Below are 19,282 nucleotides of genomic sequence, written 5' to 3'. Positions count from 1 at the left end.
TGATATGGTTTTATATTAGTGCCTTAAATACTCTGTTCATAAATACACGATTTTCAACCATGAAAACTGCACCATACCTTTAGCAACTTAAAGAAAATACAGTTTACTAAGTTTATAGTACAGTATACAGTAGATCAACAGAAATTCATATAATAGTACCTATAGACTGAACTATAGATAAAGTAAATTATCTGAGACAAAACAGCTGTTATACCCACTTGACAGCAAAATGACTAAGGGGTTAAGTCCTCTATATGTGACAGCTGGAAAGAAATAGGGGGAAGGGGAACTCTGGCATGTATGTATGAATGACAAGTTTTAACATGAAATTCCCTTGCCAGACGAAAAAAAGAGACCGCAAACAAATAAAATCAAATACCCCAAACCTTAGCACAAGCTACAGACTTAATAGAAGTTCTGTGGTAATTAAGGGACTGAGTACAACCTCAGCTGCCATTAAAAGACACACTAATACCTAAGAACCTCATTTATACCTGTCTTTAAAGACAATTAATTCCTCAGATAACACGTAATTTCTCCTCAGTCTCTCTCCAGGATTCTTCCTCCATTTTACTCCAACCTTTAGTCCTTGTGTTGACATTCATATCAATACTTCTCTCTGGGTAAACCCCAAAATACGGCAACAAGCAATTTCAAATCATATTCCTTCCTTCCCACATGCCATTAAGACCCCTCTCCAAAGCATCTGGACATTCCTCATCACTTACAGTAGATCGGAAAAATTTGACAGATCAAAAAGCTACTCGCTGGGGTGAAGGGCAATGGTGGCAGGTGCTCCATCCCAGGTAGTTCCACATCAGGAAAGGACATGGCACTACTGCGACCTCAGCCAGACCTTCTGAAGCCACACAGAAACAATATTGCAAAGATCCTCCTTGGTTGTGAGACAGTAATGTTTTATATGGGGATTGGAGGTTAGACGCTGTGCTTGTAAACACATCGCGGCTCTCATCTAGGGAAAATTAACTGCTGGAAACACAAGATTACCTTTTTGAAAGAATGTTTTCTCTGCATGCCAATACAGCTTAAGTTAGTTTCCTTTATTAACAGTGGCAAGTGTATCTCCGAACTGAAGACATGCCAAACACTACTAAAAATCCTAAATTTAGTTGTCTGGAATACAGCAAGGAATTTCTAACCAGTTGGCATGAAGTTCATACCATCATCTAAGTGATAACAGCCATTTCAAAAGCATAGCCAACAGCAACAAAAGATGGACAAACACCTACATATCTGCCCATCAAGCTGGATTTAGAACACCTACCTGTTCCAGGAACAATGTCTTTTTAACTTTTTTTTTTCCAAGCAAAAACCCCTCAATATCCACAATGTGAGCACAAACACATTGAGAGGGACTGTCTGCTTTAAAGTTGGTTCCCTCTGTTTGTCCATCATTTTCTCCCCCACCTTTCTAAAACAGAAATACGGAAGCAGTTACTCAGCCCTTTTATGTGCTGTACTTTTCAAGACTGTTCATGGAGCAAGTGTCTGATAATTTACCTTTCAGAGACAAGGGAAGAGGAGAAGGAAAAGCGACAACAATAGTAAGACAGAGGCTGCCAACAGGTGATTTGCAGTCACATATTTACTAGCACTGTATCACCCTTTTAGGCTTCTAAATGCAATAGGTGAAGGAACCAGACTGAAATCTTCACCTCACTTGCGTTTGGCCCACTTGAAGGGTAATCCATGGGTCTCCCCTACAAACCACTAAAGAGGAAAGAAGCTACAGCCCTTTATGCTTTCAAGCACAAGGCTTCTACAACTCTACCCATGATCTGCAGAAGAGGCAGAATCTACCAACCCTCAGACCCAAGATGAAACACCAGGTTACCAGGTCTGCTGGTTCACTTGTAATGGAGTTAAAGAACAAAATTAAATATAAAAATAACAGAAGCGCCACATAGCTGCATGACCTAATGTTTATTACAACAGGCCACCCTAGATTTATGGCATTTATCACACAAAAAGCTCATCTTTTGAACAGCAAACTAAAGCACACAGGATAGTAACATATTTTGGATGACAAAACTAGAAATGCATACCAAATTCCTGGAACATAGGTCTTCCACATTTTATTTACTTTGAAGAGTCTGTCATGACCTAGCATACCGCAGGACCAGACTACAACCGACTACATGAGACCTCTCATCAACTCCTTCATTCAGGGATTAAGTGCAGGCACTAGGAATTTCCTACGCCTCAACAGAAGACTGCACCAGAAACACATGTAGAATGGTATCACAGAATTGATTCTTCTTCAGAATCACAGTTCTCACAGAGAGAAAGAAAGAAAAAATACTGTCTTTTGAAAGGTTAGGGAAACTGATTTGCATATGTAAGTCTCATCTTTCTGCAGTTTTCTCCAAGGCTGTGATTTGGCTGTCAGAGTTAAGAGTGCCTTTTCTCTTCAACACTTGCAGTGGATTAATGAATGCAGCCTTTAAAACACTGCCCACCCAGGTAACTCTCAGAAGATTTTTTGTTGGGTTGGTTTGTTTGTTTTACAAGGAACTGCTGATGTAAAAGTTAAAAGGAAATAACAGTTTACAGGACCAACAAACAGTAACCAAGTCAGGTTGTGCTAACTTTGGAAACACTGGTAACTTAATAGACCTGGCTAAAGAATGCCATTGTGCCCAGTCTCAAGACACATGGCCTCTATTTAAGGACACTCAGGTTAATGGCAGGCTATCAACTTAAATGATCTTTGCATGAAGCCACTCATTAGAGACCCATTCCAATCCTTCCTTACAAACTCAGAACATTAGTAAAGAGAAGTGGAAAGGGCAGTCTCTTAAATTTGCATAAAAAGGGATCAAACTGATACAAATGGGTATCTGGACAGATACATTTAGAAGGTTTTTTGCATGAAGGTCTCCGACGAGGAATGTCTGGGTACAAAATGTTGTGCACAAAGCTGCACACAAACAAATGTGTTTACAACAACTGAAGATAGTAGGCTCTAATGAAATATTCTCAGCTGTTTTCTTCTCTAACATCTGAGAAGTTATTTGCAATAGAAAATTTTTAAAAAGGTTTTATTTTAGAGAACCACACCTGAGATTAAAAAGTTTCAAATTGAAATTGAGATTGCACTGAGAACCACAGGAAAATTAAACTGCTATTGCCTATGGCAGGTGTCTGAATATTGTGACTGAATTTTAATGGAGCTGCTGTAATAAATAAAGGGTATTGGAGAAATCAGTCACCATCCAGGTTTGCACTGCCATATATTTTGTGGTTTTGACAAAAGCAAAACAAAAGAAAATTCCACTGTAAATCATAAACACTGCTATTAACCATAGCATGAACACAGAAAACTTAAAATCAAATCCGCAAAAAAGCCTGACCTTTACCTCCTCTTATGATTTCTAAGACAGAAATGGCCTTATCTTCACAAGCTTTGGAGGCGAAAAGAATGGGAAGTTCTGTTTTAAACAAGATGTAATTACAACGGGTATGACAAGGTATAATTTTGTGGCTTAACTCCCTGACTGACATCTCAGGTTACTTTTCCAATCTGTTTATTTTCACCAATAGTCTGACCAGGTTATCTGACTTTATCAGCAGCTTACACGACTGACTGTCATAAGATACTATGATGTATCAGATTGGTTCACTGACTTCATCTGTAGCTTTCATTCATAACTGATTGACCTGTACACAGCACACCTGCCCAATAGCAGACTCTAGCTGTCTTTTAATCAAAACACACTGTTCACGTTAACCCATGACAGAATTTTCTTACAAATTATAGATATCAGTCATATTAGCTATTTTATTTATGCAATCCAATTAGACTAATTTTTACAGCATAATCAACAGAATACTGCAGATATATACCGGATCAAAATTAATAACATACACCCTGGTATCTCCAACGCTTCACATAGCCACACCTGAAAAACAAACAAACTTAACCAGTCCTGAACAGCAACTAATTTATCCTTTTAAACTGGGAGACAGTAAGGGAAATGCATTACAAGCATTCCAGCTTTCAAAATCAGACTTCCCAGAAACAGGCAGTCTTAAGAACCATGCAAACAAGCAATTGATCTTCACCTGCTTAACGGGGACCATTAGGCTGCATCTCAAATCACTGATGAGTTGAAGGGGGGGGTGCAGATAAGGGGTTTTCAGATTTGCTTATTTCAAGTTCAAATGAGAAAAAGGGGACTGTGTAATAACAAACAATAAACACATGCCTTTTTCAACTAAGGAAAACACTTCCCTTGGACAAGCGGTTATAACTTTCAACTGATAGAGGGAAGATTAAGAGAAAATTCTTTACTGTGAGTGTGGTGAGGTGCTGGCACAGATTGCCCAGAGAAGCTGTGGCTGCCCCATCCCTGACAAAGTTCAAGGCCAGGATGGAAGGGCCTTAGAGCAACCTGCTCTAGTGGAAGGTGTATGCGCCCATGGCAGGTGGTTAGAACTAGATGAGCTTTAAGGTCCCTTCCAACTCAACCCATTCTGTAATTCTGTGTTTGTAAAGGAGTTAGAAAAATGAAACAACCAAATTTAAATCAGACAGATTCTGAATCAAGCTGCATTTCTGCAACTGCCATCAAAATCACAGACAGTCTCCATAAGAGGTAGCATCATTCTGTATTCAAGTAAAATTAAAGAAGTGCTTTCTAAGAATTCGCGCACATTGTGCCTTTCGGTACGAGACAGCTCAAAGAAATAAATAAATACCTCCCCTCCTCAAACTTCTCTTAAAAAGTGGCCTCCAGCAGTTAAAAGGAAAAAAACAATTAAGTAAAAAAAAGTTTAAAAAAAATAAAAAAAAAAAATCACACATTGTTGGTCCTAAAAGTTACAGAACACTTGAAATTAAAGCAAAATCATAATTAAATCAGACTGCTAGAAATTAAATGCCTGTACATCGTCAGTGATCTTAACATAGTCTTTCTACAACACTTCACACTGACACAGAACAGAAATGATGTAGAAGTCTGTCACCTCTCACTCCTGCAGATTAATCCTCCTAGGTCAAGACTTCGGTCATAACACTACAAGAACTGGGGCATATAATCCCACTAACCAGCAAATCTCTGCAACTAGAAAGGTTTTGAATTAAAACCCACAGCCATTATCTTTTCCAAGAGGAATTCAACTAAGCTTGTAGCTCATTTGACAGCTGCAGGGTGTTGCTCATGATTGGTATCTACGTGCTGATATACCATATTGGTAAAGAAATTTCCATGAGTCAGTAACACTTGTTTCTCCCAAAATACTAAGTATTCTGACATTCTCTCTTCTTCCAAGTTGTCCAAGCAAAGAGGGGAAACATAACCTACAAACAGGGCCAGCCGCACTACCTGAGACCGACTTAAGAGCTAAACTCAAAATTAAATCTTGATTATTCAACAGAAAATTTTTCTACTCATTCAGGAAAAGCAAGGGGAAAGGGAGATGAGATGCTCAGGTTGTGGTCCCCACAGTAAGTTTTAGCTGCCTGAATGTCTTCTAAAACAAGCTTTTGAGAAACAAACATCTTGAATATACGTATTAAAAAAAATTAACTACACCATATACAGATTTGCTGTCTTACCACTGCAAATAATTTCAATTTGACATACTTTCAAAGAGCAAGACAAAACCACTTACATGTTTTAGGCCAGGAAAAGTAAAATGGTTCTTCAAGTATGTTACAATTGAAACATTTGCGACATATTTTCATTAAATTAAACATTGAAGATAATCTCTGAAGAGTTTGCAGATATAGACAATTCAGAAGTTTTCAGATACTTTTGAAAACAAAAATTGTGAAGTGTCACTAAGATGCGAGGTGTTTCATACGGACTCTCAAAGTAACACCTCTGACACTGTAAGAGGCAAACAGGCGATGTTATTGCTCGACTGCAAGTGATTACTTCACTCCTCTACTGGCATTCTAAAATTTATTTTCATTAACTAAATCACAAGCATCACTTTATTGTATTCATAAAAACAAAAATATCACTTCACTGTATTCACAGAAAATAAACACATATGAAAAAGAAAACACATTATCAAAAAGTTACTTAGTTTCTCTTCTGTACTGCTTATAAATCCAAAAATGATACCAAAAAGTGCACCTATTTCCTATTAGAGGCTTCACTTAAAAGTCTCTAAAAGGAGCCATTATGTGGACCTCATGAGAAGACACTCAAGCCATAACGTACATGCAACATGTAAATACAGTTACTTGTTTTCAGGATGCAAATTTCAGAGAATTTGTCAGGGCCTGGAGAACTACACAGTGCTAGGGAATTGTATTAGCCTTACGTTTTCCTTCAGAACTGCATTTTAATTTCATTATTTGGCATTTTACTTCTGCTTTCTGTTTTCATGCAGGGGATAGGAAATAATACTTCAGTTTAACAGGTAGAGTTGATTTTATCAAACAAACGAAACCAAAGCAGCCTTTCATTTTTAACATTACGGATAAACAGACAACTTGCATGTCAGTATGACTAGAGATATTTAACACGTCACTGTAGTGGGACAAGTACTCTAAGGCATATAGAGGGGAACTGTGGTTAACAAAATGCGTTAGATCAAAACAGGACATCTCTAATTAATCTGAGTATCTTATGAGAATATGTACAAATGAAAGATTACTATACTTGAAGCACAAAAAGACTAAGCTAAAGCATCAAAACCTAGTTACATGAACTTTTTGTATCTATCGGGTGCATCCTACCTGATCCACTGAACTGGCTGCTTCCTAGTGTAGTTGGTCTGGTTTTCCCACTATTAACAGGTGGGGAAAACATCTGCAAAACAAGAAAAAATATATGTTTAAATTGCCTTTGAAACACAGTTCTAAATTATTAATGTAAACTTAAAAAAAATGTTAATAGGAAACAATTCATTTTTCTGTTAGACAATGAAGAGAATACAAGATGCATGCTTAGACCTTTAAACAATAAGCTAAAGTACTCCTTACTATTTATTGATACCACTAACATCTCTTTAAGCAACCTTAAGGAACTTTAAAAAATTAAATGAAGACCTACTACTACTATGGAAGCTTCAAACAGTTACTATAGATCTTAAATTTTGCTACTCAAAATATGTTTCTTACAGACCTGTGAGTCTAATGTCACTGGATGCAGCCAGCTGTTGAGAGGCAGTAGCTTCCTATTATGTTTATAAATCAAGCACCTTTCTGAAATCCGTTAGAACTATCACACTGAAAATACCTAAAATTTTCTAAGCCCAAGCGATCAATGAACAACCTGTTATTTAGAGGTATTACATTTACTTTTTGGTTTAAAAAAAAAAAAAAAAAAAAAGCTAAAGTATCCATGCCACACACCAGCTTAACGAATGTTAATTATTAGATTATGCCATCACTGGGCCAGCCTGATTTTAACCAGTTAAACCAATTAACCCAGCTGGTATTACAGTATTAAATCTGGAAGTCTAGACATTACATCAAAGTTCAGGTGTCCAACTTAGCTGAGCCGGACCCAGCCAAGCCCTGCGCGCTGCTGCCCCTACTCCTCAGCTCGCGTTACCACGCAGAAGCCATGGAAGACCTCGCAGAATATCCTACCGCGCTGAAGTCCAGCAAGTCGCTCAGCTCCTTGTCAGTTCCTATCGCGGCCATCCTCTGCTGCTGGGAATTCATCTTCTTCCACTCACCTCCTAGGGCACAGGGAGAGAGGCGCGGGCAGCGCTGCCACCACGGGGCTGCTGCCGCCCCCCGCTGCCGGGACACCTGCCGCAGCGTGGACGGGCCGCCAGGAACCGCCGGGGAGCCTGGCTGCACCGGGCGGCCCGGCGAGACGCGCGGCCGCTCCCCGCACCAGCCAACTCTCCCTAACTTTACTCGGAGTCCCTTGTCTCCCCCATCCCACTTCTCCCCACCTCCAGCGAGGAGCAATAACGCCGCGGCGGGGCCACGGCCAGGAATGAGGTTCCCCCCAGGCAAGCGAAAGCAAGCGACCGGCCGCGGCGCAGCGGCTCCCTGGGAACGCGCGCGGATGCAGTGACTCGCTGCCTGCGCAACAATGGGGCTGACAAGCGGGGCCTCCCCGCTGCCCGGCACCGCCGCCGCCGGCCGCCCCCCCGCCCCCCCGCCGTGCGGGCTCTGCCGCTCCCCGCGCGGGACCGCGGCGGGCCGGGAGCCGCCCCCGCGTGCCGCACGCGCACACGCGGCGCGCGGACGGGGGCGCGCGCCACCACCGGGCGGGCGGCGGGGGGGGGCGTGCGCGCGCCGCGGGATGCGGTGGGGGGGCTGGGGGGGGGGGGGGGGGGGGGAAGAGGGAGGAGGAGGGGCAGCGGGGCCCGCGCCTTCTGCCCGGCGGGCGCCGCGGGGGAGCGGCGGGGGCGCTGCCGCAGCCCCGCTCAGCGACAAGTTCCGGAGCCCCCGGCGCAAGGGGCCCGGCTGCGGCCGCCGCGGTCCTTTATGAGTGCGCGGAGCCGCGCGGCCGGTAGCGCGCGCGCCGAACGCCGCCCGCGGGGGCCAGCTGCTGCCCAGGGCCGGGCGCCGCCGCCGCCGCCCGCCCGGGGTCCGCCCCACCGCCGGCCGAGACCCCGGCACGCCGCACGCCCGGCACTCCGCCCGGCCCCGGCTGCTGCCGCCCCTCGGGCTTCCCCCGCGGCGCCTCCCGCCGCCCCCGCGAAGGCCCCCCCCTTCCGGGCAGCCCCGCGCCCCTCTCCGCCGCCCATGCCCCTGCGAGCGCCCGGCCGCCGCTGCCCTCCCCCACCGTTCTCTCCCAACTTCTCCCGGCCCCTCGCCGCCCGCAGTTACCTGCTGCCCCCCGTACGCTCCGGTGACCAGGGCCGGCAGGCGGCAGCGGGCGGGCCGCGGGCTGGGTGGGAGGTGGCGAGGCGAGCGCTCCCCCCCCGCTGAAGGAACTTGTGGGTTTCCCTCAGGCAGACATTTTTTTGCTTACAGAGCCTCAGCACCACGCTCGCGGCTCCGGCTCCGTATCCCTCCGCGCCCAGCGCCTCCGCGGACTTAACCCCTGACGCGCCGCGTCGCTACCGGCCGGGGACGGGCGGGAGGCGCCTCCGCGCTGGCGGTGACCCCACGGGCGCCTCTCGGAGCCGCCTCGGCCCCCGCCCCGGCAGCGGGGGGGCGGAGGGTGGTGACGGCGGAGCCCGGCCTGGGCTTGCGGGCCGCACGTAGCCCCGCGCAGGAGCCGGCGGCGCGGGGGGATGCGGGACCCATCAGCCCCCGGCCCGCCTGGGGACACCGCAACGGGCCCCCGCAAAACCCGCCCCACACGGGGACAGAGCCCTCCCCGCCTCATCCAGATCGCCGGCACAAACCTCGGCATGCAGCACTGACTGCAGTGGCCGTGCCCCGAAATACGTTATCCCGCTCACCCCGAATCCACATACTCTAAAATACGCCTAAAATACTTTGAATATACCCATATACCGTCTCATTTTGCAAAATAAAATTGCACGTGAATTGTATCAGGCTTTAAACGTTCATTAGCAGCTTCCTCATAAATACTGACCATTAAAACATTAGCGTGTCGAAGCATAAAAACATGTATGCTAACGCAAGAACACACGTTCAAACAAACTCTGCAGTTCTCTCAAACCGGATATGCTGCGGGTCTCCGTACGGGAACGGGAGCCAGCACCGACGAACCCTCATTGGGTCCTGACACTGCTACAGACAAATTACTTTGCCCCCGTCGGTGCCCTCCTCACGGAGCAGCACTACCCGCTGTAGTGGGTAGGGAAGATCCTCCCGCGTTCGCAGCAGCCCGGGCAGAGCACGGTGACCCAGCCTGCAGAGCCCCCAGGCGGCACCTACTCGCCACGGCCCGGCTCGGGGCCTGCTCTTTCCTGACCCGGGCTACCTATGACGGCCAGAATTAACAAATAGCCATCTCGGCAGATACTGGCGTATAGTTCTTTCTGAACAAGGGGACTTACAGAACACAAGGACAGAGGGAAAGGGTACTTAAAATCCTGGAGAACCTGAAACGCTCCAGAGAGACAGTCAGCGCTGTGAGCAAAGGCACACTGTGTAAGGAGCATTCATCCCTCACAGGCTGCAGCTTGGCAGCCCCCCAGGTTTGGAAAGCAGCAGGCTGCACAGAAAGCTCTCCAGCCTCACACCCGTCCCTTCCAACCCCCAGATCCCGACTGTGACATCTTCCGGAGGAAGGGGAGGGTGATAACAAACTTACCACCCCCAGGCAAAGACAAACTGGAGATTCTGGAGCCTTAAAACGTTCTCCTCCATTTTTCTCCCATATATGCTGTGTACTGGATGATCATCTGGCCTCAATTCTATGAATATTCATATATTTACCACTAAGAAATGCAGGAAGCAATTTGTATTAAAATATCAACACAATGACTCCCATTCTCTGTGCCCTGAGGGACATAAATATGTACTTTTTCCCTTTGATGTTTAAGTAATACAGTTACTTATAGAGGAAAGCACCCAGTGACAAAGATCATTATACATTTCATGAGGAGTGTCCTTTAATATATTTCAGTTACAAGGAAGATCCCCTATTTATATACTGTGAAAATACCATTTCTCTTGAAGTGTTACTGTTTAACCAGTACAGGTACTCCGTACCATTAGGACAGCTGCAACCCTGGGAACCACTGATTAGAAGCCTGGCTAAGTAGAGAGGAGGTGGAAGAAATAATGCTACAATTACTTGTACTGATGTGTAACTGTATCAAAATTAAAACTTAATTTCAAATACAATACTTCTTATTTGCCCTCTGACCAAATTTGTAGGCTTCTATTTGCAGCCACAAGTTTTGCATGGTAGATGCTATATCCTCATAATCCATGACATAGGGTTTAAAGACACACAAAATACCGTAAGATGTTCCATTTGGTCCACAATGATGTGTCACTTTCTCATGTAGATGCTGGAAGCAAACATGCTCATTACCAAAAGTCCCATGTAGCAGCCATTTTTCTGCATTACATCTCTACGGGTTGACCATCCTCTTTGAAAAACTTCATTGCCAAGCACCTGCAGAAAAATGATCAGAACATAAATGAAGTTGCCAGAAATTACTCCAGACAATTTAGCAAGTATCCAAGGCCTCAGGGAAAGTATTCTCTGGCTAAAAATGCACCATGAGTCTGACATAAAGAAGAGTGCTCTGGGGAGCCAAATTGTAATGGGTTGGCCAAATTAGAAATTTCAGAAGAAACTCATGTAGATTGGTGGACTGAGACTGTTGTGAAAGATCACAACAGAAAGTATCACATCCTGCATTACAATAACATTCTAAAAAGAGATTTAACCTAATCTTCCCCAGGTACTGAACATCATCTGCCACACTGGTAAGGTATAGAATCCTTAACCTATTCAGTTTTTAACCACCTTTCATGTAAAACTGATCAGAATTAACATGTACACTTGAAACATGGAGGAATAATATTCCATGTCCACGAAATACTGTCTTTCACCTATTCTCAGATTCTCCAATCCCTTTCTCAAGCTGCTACTTTCCAAGTATCCTTTCATGTCTTCACTCTATAAATGATTCCTATTCACTGCAAAGACAGGAGTTAAAAAAATACATGCATTGTAAATCCTTATCCTGTCACAGTCATACACAGGAAATGAAACAGAAAACAGGGGCAACATAAAAAAAAGAAAAAGAAATCTTTATGAGAAATATGACCAAGTAGGACTTTTTAATAAACATTTTAAAACATTGAAGAATTGGATATCTGAAACTAGGTTCAGACAATTACAACAGTTTTCCATTTGCAATAAAAAAGCATTTCCAGTTTCATTCCTGCTTCAATCCCTAGTTACGGTTCTTCCTTATACATGCACAAATGCAGCAAACATATTACACACATCGTACAACAATGAAAAGCACCCAGCTTTGCTGTGCCACAACCTTCCTTGTACGTTACATAAAAAGGCTGAAATGCTACCGTCTTCTGCAACTGTTACACCCTTTTTTCTTTCACTTCTATAAAAATAGGTCTTCACTCCCTAGGGAGCTGCGGATCAAACGGATAGCACAGGAAGATAGGAGCAGTTATAAGTACCGATCATTTTGCTAGTGATTTTGTGAGCAGACTCCATCAATCAGGGCTGAATTCCTGACGATACTTTCCCCGTCATATTATCATCAGTGAATTTTCTACCAATATAAATGAATTTATTCATCTTGTGGATAAACACCCTTTCCTTAGACAAGTCTTATGTCTCTCATGGAGCAGTGCAAGTAAACCCATGCACACAAAGTCATTCCTGAACTCCAGACACTGATACAACTGTAAATCTTTACAGCAACAGCCCTGACAACTGATCTACTAACAGCAAGATGGTCAGCTACCAACCAGAGCAATCAGGGAATTGCTAGTTGCCAGATGGTGATGGCAAAATTCTTCCACAAGCTTCAACGTGACCATGAAAATTAGAAATTACATACGGGACATAAAAAAATTAAGAGGAATATAAAAACCAAATCACTTGAGCACAACCCCCTGAAAATAATCACACTCAGATGCTGTTTCCACAGCCTTCATGAATTGCTTTCCACCCACTCCTTAAAGGAAAAAATATCTGATACAGCAGACAGCTGTTGTGCATTCAGGGATGTGAGAAAATGTATTCCGTATTACTATTTAATGTATCATGCCTGTGTGAATAAAATCATTAAGCTTGCATGTCTCCTTTTGGTTTATTTATTCTTAAATTTACACACACTGAATTAATTCACCACCACCACCCAAACTGCACAAGCTCCAGGGGTGTTCCCCGACAGAACATTTGACCCAGGATGGAGTTTGCACTGGAATGGCTCCTTTAAATCAACACATTTGTGCTCAGCCTGCATCCACAGCCTGCAGTTTATCCTTAATAAATGCTATTGCTCAGCAAATGGATAGCCCTGGAGAAAAGCCAGCAGACCTCCTTTCCTGCTCTAGCTTTTTGTTTGTTTGAACAAATTTCCACCCTCACTTAAACCACTGAATCCTTTCTATTGCTTCCAGCAGACTTCCCAGTACAGACAGCAATGCTCATTTGGAGTCCACAATAAGGAGAACACAATTTTGTTTCCTGCAACTAGCACGGGCGCAGCTATTCCATTTTCTCACCGACCCGTTCCTGGGGTCACCTAGAATCTGACTCAGGCCAGTAAGAACCAACTAAAAGATTTCTATTGTCATGCAGGAAACTTTTGGGTGAAGTTTTTGGGGAGGCACCATGTTTTTCCTACAGTTCTTCCTTCGAAAGCAGACTTTTTGTAAAAGTATCCTACAAACTATGTTATAGCTCTGCTTCTATGACCAAGCCTCATGACTGCACAGTGCTTGCTGTTATCAGTACAGCCCATCTTACAGATAACTGAATTTGCGGCCTCACTTGCTGCCTGCTATATTTACATCACAGTAATTAAAATTATATAACATACATATTATGTAACATATTCTACAATGGAAGAGATTTAGAACATTTGTAGGAGGCTATAGTGGTGGAACCTCTCACAAACGGAATTACTCATGAGGTGACCAGAAAGAGCACGCAGGCTGACTACTGTGAAATTAAAACCTGTTTCTATGGGGGCACTGACAGTTACACTTAGCTTGCTACTGCTCACAAATCACTCAAGTACTTCTGGCTAAGCAGGAAATGGGTGAAGGCTTCAGCTCGCCGTAAGGAAGATCTTCACCGACGGAATTCTTACACTATAAGGAAGTTGACTGGGGGAAAGGGTGGGCGACTAAAAGAAATCGCGGCGGGTGGGCCCCTCCCGTCCACGCAGCAGGATCGGGCCCTGCACAGCGGGGCCTCCCGCGGCCGAGCCTCCGACGCAGCAAGGCCGCCTGGCGGGCTGGCGCCCTCCGGGCAGATCAACGGGCAGCGGGGTTTGGGCGGCGGCGCAGAGCGGAAAGTTGCGCCCCACCGGCGGGTGCCCCGGGCGGAGCCTCTCCGGCCCGACGGCGGAGCCCAGCCTGCGACGCGGCAGCCCCGCGGGGCACACAGACCGTAGCCCGCCCCCAGCACCGCCCCGGACGCGCCGTGTCTCGCTGCCCCGGCCCCGCCACCGCGGGGAGGGCGAGGCGACGGACCGAAGTTGGCCGTACCCGCCAAGGCACCCCCGCTGCCCGGCTCTGCTCTCCGCTCGCAACGCCACCCCTCAGCGGGAGCGGCACCCCGCACCCTTCGGCCGATCACGGCCCCGGTGCCCGCCGCGGCAGCCAAAAGTTGTGCCGGTCCAAACAATGCGGGGAGGACTATTTGTCCTTCCGCCGGTGCCGTGTGAGGGAGGGGGGCGGTGGCGGAGGGGGTGGGGCTGGGGGGGGCCGCTCCTCGCTTCAGGCTCGCGGGGCGGGCAGCTGCCCCCTTCCCGGCTCCCGTTACGAACTCCGGGGGAGCGGGGCGCTGGGCGACCCGCCGAGGCCCGGAAACAGGCCGGGAGCCCTCGCAGCGGGCTGAGCCGTCCCCGGGCGCAAGGAGGGCCTTGCGGGAGCCGCCTCCTGTCCCGGCACCGGTGGGGCTCCCGAGCGGCTCGTTCTGCGTGGAGGAGAAGCCCCATCTCCGTGCTCCCGGGTGCCGTCCTGCCCGCCGCCAGAGGCGAGCCGTGCTCCCCGACCGGCTGCCCGCAGCCTGGCCCGAGCACGAGGTCGCCATAGGAGCGCAGCGTGGCTCGAAGGCCATGTGCGCCCTGGAACACCGCTCACCGTCCTGCCTTAGCTCAACAAATGAACATCGCCAGCGGCAAAGTAAATAGTTTAAATCCGAAAGTGACTTTAAATTCACACAGTAGGTGTTCTGGGTACTTGCAATGTTTAAGCACACCTTTTTAAAATTAACTGAAAACAATTAAATTCAGTCTAAAAACAACATGCTTTGTTGCTTTTACAGGACCTTGCTACTGAAAGAGAAATACGTAATCACAGGAGATTAACACTAGCTTAATAAAATTAATCTAAAATTATACTCTCTTCAAAGGGGACTAAGAAAAACCCAGTATGAGATACAGCTTAATTTAAATAAACACCTAAACATATTCTGAGGTAAAGCATTCATTAAATCAAAAGCTGACAGATCTCCCTGGAGTCCTCGGTATGGAGGTGAGGTGTGCGGGAAGGAGCCAGCATGCAGGGACAGACTGCTGGCAAACCCAGTGCTAGTGCTGTGCTGCTGCACCACGCTTAAGTACTTTTAAGAAAACTCATTTATAAATTCGGAAGACATGGATTGCAACAAAGAATCACATAACTGAGACTATAAAGTGGAGTTATTTTCACTGAGAAAACTTAATACCAAGTTTTATGTTTCCTGTGTAAACTATATGCCCTTTCACTACAAATTTTTATGATCGACTGCATCATGCAGCTCAATGTGAGCAGTTCTGACATAGCCCTAGGATAAGCATCCCTGCTGAAAGCAACTGGGGCAAAGCATCTCTCACTAAAAAGGTGTCTCACACAGGCTTTGGCTAGACAGTTAGAATGGTGCTAATGTGCAGAGAGGATAGAGCAGGAGCATCACCATTTTTTAGTCTGACTTCCTGGGGAAATCACTTGCAGACAGCTGCACTGTGTTCATGTGGCTGGATGCATTTCCTTAATAAATCATAAACTTATCTGCTAATTTCAACCAAGGAAAACAAAGAGATCACATTCACATGCATTTAATGGAAACAGAGATTAAAGCAGGAAAAAAGGAGACCCTGTTGGTGCACCTACTGAAGAAAAGACTAGTCAAGGGCAATCCTCGTCAGCAACCAAAGACCCCAGATCAGGATGCAAAGCCAGGGGAAGGTAACTTTAGCTTGTCTCCCTTCTAGCAGAACAATTTCTGGTATTCTACCTGCCACCGGGAGCTAGAACCAGCAATCTGTTTTACACAGATCTTTCTGAATGCTTCCCCATCTCCAAAGTTTCACAGGAGCCAGGAAATAATTACTTTAATGTAACCAAAAGCTGTGTAACCTGCAGATAATGTTTTCCTTTCTAAAACTGCTTGAAAGAATGTAACTGAAGTCTGACTACAGTCTGACTACAGCCATTCATCAGCCAGTCCCAGATGGGCCTCTCTCTCATGCATGAGATTCCCACTGAACACTAATTCCCTCCTTGGCACTGAAGGGAACAGGTTCTGTCCCTCACACAACTAATGGACCATCAGATGATGCATCCTGGGGAACAAGGAGATAATAGAGAAGACCAAATTTACAGAGAAAAATCACAGCCTTGAAGAACAGTAGGAACTCTATACCAAGCATATATGAAACTACACTTTAAATTACACTGAAAACAGTTTAATTTTTTAAGGTAGTGGAGTGATAATACATGGGGGTTACTATGTTTTTTTTCCTTTTTTTTTTTTTAAGGTTTTAGCAAAAAAAACTTAAGAGGTTTTAAGTTCTATTTTGAAGACTCATCTTAGGTAGACACTTGCATTAAGAAAACTGAATATGCAAGTATCTCCTTGTATTATCATGATTATTTTGTCCAATAATATCTGCAGAGCACATCAGATGAATTTTTATTTGGGAATACCATTGTGGGTACTCTCCATTTACAGGTTCATTCTAATTAATATAAGTATTTCTGTTAGAAATTAATGACAGTCTTGCAAGTGTTCTGTTCAGAGTCAACTATTGACTGACTATATTTAATGTTCTTTTTACATGAATCTTTAAAGATAGAGCTCCACAAAATACATCTTGTGTCCATCTATCCCCCTCCATTCTGCCCTTATATGGCTCTTAGCATAGTAAAATCTGTGGGAATGAACTCAGTTATCGAAGATAGTTGATTATCCAAGATCCAGAAAAGTGTTTCTCTGTCTCAGAGTAGAGAAAAAAAAAAATCCCAAACAGCAAACCCACAAACCAACAGATTCAGAAATAATAAATAATATGACAGGATTACTGTGCACAGATTATTGCTTTTTTTGACCATAAAGCTGTTCGCATGACAGACATGCAAATACTCAAGGCCAGATGAATTCAGCAATGATACCCATGCTTTTGATGGGTTCAACTAGTTTGCATTATCTCATCTGAGCCCCTCTTTTATCATATGTAGATATGAGACATCTTATGCATTCCTATGGTTTTGACATTGTCACGTGCAGATACTCATTGCAACTACAAAGTTTCCAGATGCTACAGAACAGTACCGCAGAATTTTATGAGTTTGCACTCAAACTAGAAACTAACATAGGGAATTGTGCATTTTATGCCATATAGTATAAGGTACCATGTACCCTATAGGTAGCTCCACGCTGTCTCAAGTCTAGAGCTAAAGCATGTTTCAAAGAAAGTGATTTTTGGGGGTATTACTAGTTTTACCTTTCTGTTTGGGGGGAGTGGATTACTTTCTAAACAGCATATCTATGCTTTCAGTTCTTTGGTGCATGTATAGCACTAGTTATAACTTCCAAAGCCACCATAAATCACAGGTAATCCTACCCTTGCTGCAGATCCTGGAGAGCTGGCACATGTCGGAGGCTTCTGAGTAAAATATGACCTTTAATCAAGTTTCAACAGCTTATAAGAACAGAGAACATACAAAAGGCCACACTGCTAAGACCAAAGGTCCACCTAGCCCAGTAGGCTTTCTCCAAAATAACAACCCAGTATAGTGTCCATTTTCGTCAGTTTAATCTCTCACACGTTCTCAATGTAGTGACTATTCAGTGGGATTCTGGAGAGTGGAGATGAGTTTGGCCCCGTGCCCCTTCCTGGTATTGCATTGTTTCCAGGGTAATGAGAAGGAATAATCATCAGCCAGTACAGGATGCTCAGGGAAATATGTAAGAACCAGGTATGAGCAGAGTCATCCTGTATCTGGCATATTCCCGCGTCTGCCAATGAGAAAATTAAGAATTTCTCAAGCAAGAAGTTGCATTTGATTATTGTTCTTAACAGCTATGGAGGGCTTATTCTTTATGAATTTCCACGGTTTGTGTTGAACTATTCTAACTACTCAGCAGCTTTACTTGTAGAGATCGTGAAAACAAGAGTCAGCAAGTAATAAAAGTTTTTAATACTGTCAACGAGGCAAACATATTCCATTAGGGCAGCTGTCTGGAGGTCAGTAAAGGAGATCCAAGTCTTGAGGGAGAAGACTTGTATTTATTCTCCATCAAATACAGGCTAGATATATTGCCATTAAAGTCTCAACAGCCAAGTTTGATTTCTGGCAAAATCTGAGATTTTAGTCACTCATTTTACATTCTCCACATCACCTTATTTCTAGTTGTAAAATTAAGGTTTTACAATATGGAACATACTGTGATTAGCCCAGTGTTTCATGATTAATTTGCTACTATATGCAAGTTGTTGTCTCTAGGTTGCTGGGCAGAACAAGCAGAATGGTTAAAGATCAGTCTCTTTCTACATTTGCCTTAGTAGGACCCTATGGAGGATTTAGGGATGTAGTATCTTTTATGTGAACCTCATGAAGTTCAACAAGGCCAAGGTCCTGCACATGGGCTGGTGCAATGCCAACCACAACTACAGGCTGGGTGGAGAATGGATTGAGAGCAGCCCTGAGGAGAAGGACTTGGGAGTGTTGGTTGATGAGAAGCTCAACCTTACCCAGCAGTGTGAGCTTACAGCTCAGAAACCAACCGTGTCCTGGGCTGCATCAAAAGAAGTGTGACAACCAGGTCAAGGGAGGTGATCCTGCCCCTCTGCTCAGCTCTTGTGAGACCTCACCTGCAGTCCTGCGTTCAGCTCTGGGGCCCCAAACACAAGAGGGATGTGGAGCTGCTGGAGTGAGTCCAGAGGAGACCACAAAGATAATTAGTGGGCTGGAGCACCTCTCCTGTGAAGACAGGCTGAGAGAGCTGGGGTTTTTCAGCCTGGAGAAGAAAAGGCCTTGGGAAGACTTTCAAGCAGCCTTCCAATACCTAAAGAGGGCGTACAAGAACTCTGGAGAGGGACTTCTTACAAGGGTATGTAGGGATAGGACAGGGGGGTGGCTTTAAAGTGAAAGAGGGGCATTAGGAAAAAAAACTTTAACTATGAGGGTTATGAGGCACTGGAACAGGATGCCCAGAGGAAGCTGTGGCTGCCCCATCCCTGTTCAAAGCCAGGTTGGACGGGGCTTTGAGCGGCTGGTCTTAGTGGAAGGTGTCCCTGCCTGTGGCAGTCTGTTTGGACCTAGATGAGCTTCCAACCCAACCCATTCTATGATCTTTGAGACAAGTACTGTCTCAAAGTACTTGTCTCAAAGTAACTGTCATTGTTAAATTGGATTAAAATTGGAAAATACATTGACAAGCTATTAGGAAGACAAACAGATGAACTGAATTGCAAAAACTATCTTCCA

The 19,282-nt window shown here is 44.9% G+C and overlaps 2 protein-coding genes across 13 annotated transcripts in view; both read right to left on the bottom strand.

The window, feature by feature from the left end:
• TCF12 (transcription factor 12) overlaps nucleotides 1-13,240 on the bottom strand; it is a 169,599-nt gene extending 156,359 nt beyond the window's left edge. For 3 of the 12 annotated variants that reach the window (XM_061447041.1, XM_061447048.1, XM_061447053.1), the window contains exons 1-2: nucleotides 7,574-7,862; nucleotides 6,716-6,788 (exon numbers count right to left, since the gene is read on the bottom strand). In XM_061447041.1, coding sequence (XP_061303025.1) covers nucleotides 6,716-6,788; nucleotides 7,574-7,648 — 148 coding nt within the window. In that variant the 5' untranslated portion in view covers nucleotides 7,649-7,862. Of the gene's footprint in view, nucleotides 1-6,715; nucleotides 6,789-7,451; nucleotides 7,470-7,573; nucleotides 7,864-7,887; nucleotides 7,906-8,773; nucleotides 8,915-10,175; nucleotides 10,279-10,829; nucleotides 10,997-13,088 lie in introns of those variants that run through there. The other 9 variants (XM_061447049.1, XM_061447051.1, XM_061447042.1 and 6 more) reach the window with 8 other exon arrangements.
• Nucleotides 13,241-13,670: 430 nt separating this feature from the next.
• On the bottom strand, nucleotides 13,671-14,648 carry LOC133266218 (skin secretory protein xP2-like). Its single transcript, XM_061447477.1, has one exon. The coding sequence runs from the start codon at nucleotides 14,646-14,648 to the stop codon at nucleotides 13,671-13,673; it is 978 nt and encodes a 325-aa protein (XP_061303461.1).
• Nucleotides 14,649-19,282: the final 4,634 nt, after the last annotated feature.

The sequence above is a fragment of the Pezoporus flaviventris genome, unplaced genomic scaffold (genome assembly GCF_033815535.1).
Source record: "Pezoporus flaviventris isolate CSIRO_AGI_PZ_B2104156 unplaced genomic scaffold, CSIRO_AGI_Pfla_v1 ptg000006l, whole genome shotgun sequence".
NCBI lineage: Eukaryota > Metazoa > Chordata > Aves > Psittaciformes > Psittacidae > Pezoporus > Pezoporus flaviventris.
Note: the sequence above shows the minus strand (reverse complement) of the source record. Positions and strands in the feature narration are given on the sequence as shown.

Coding starts and splice junctions, on each gene's coding strand:
- LOC133266218 (XM_061447477.1), bottom strand. CDS start 14,648: ATGGCCTTCGAGCCACGCTGCGCTCCTATGGCGACCTCGTGCTCGGGC.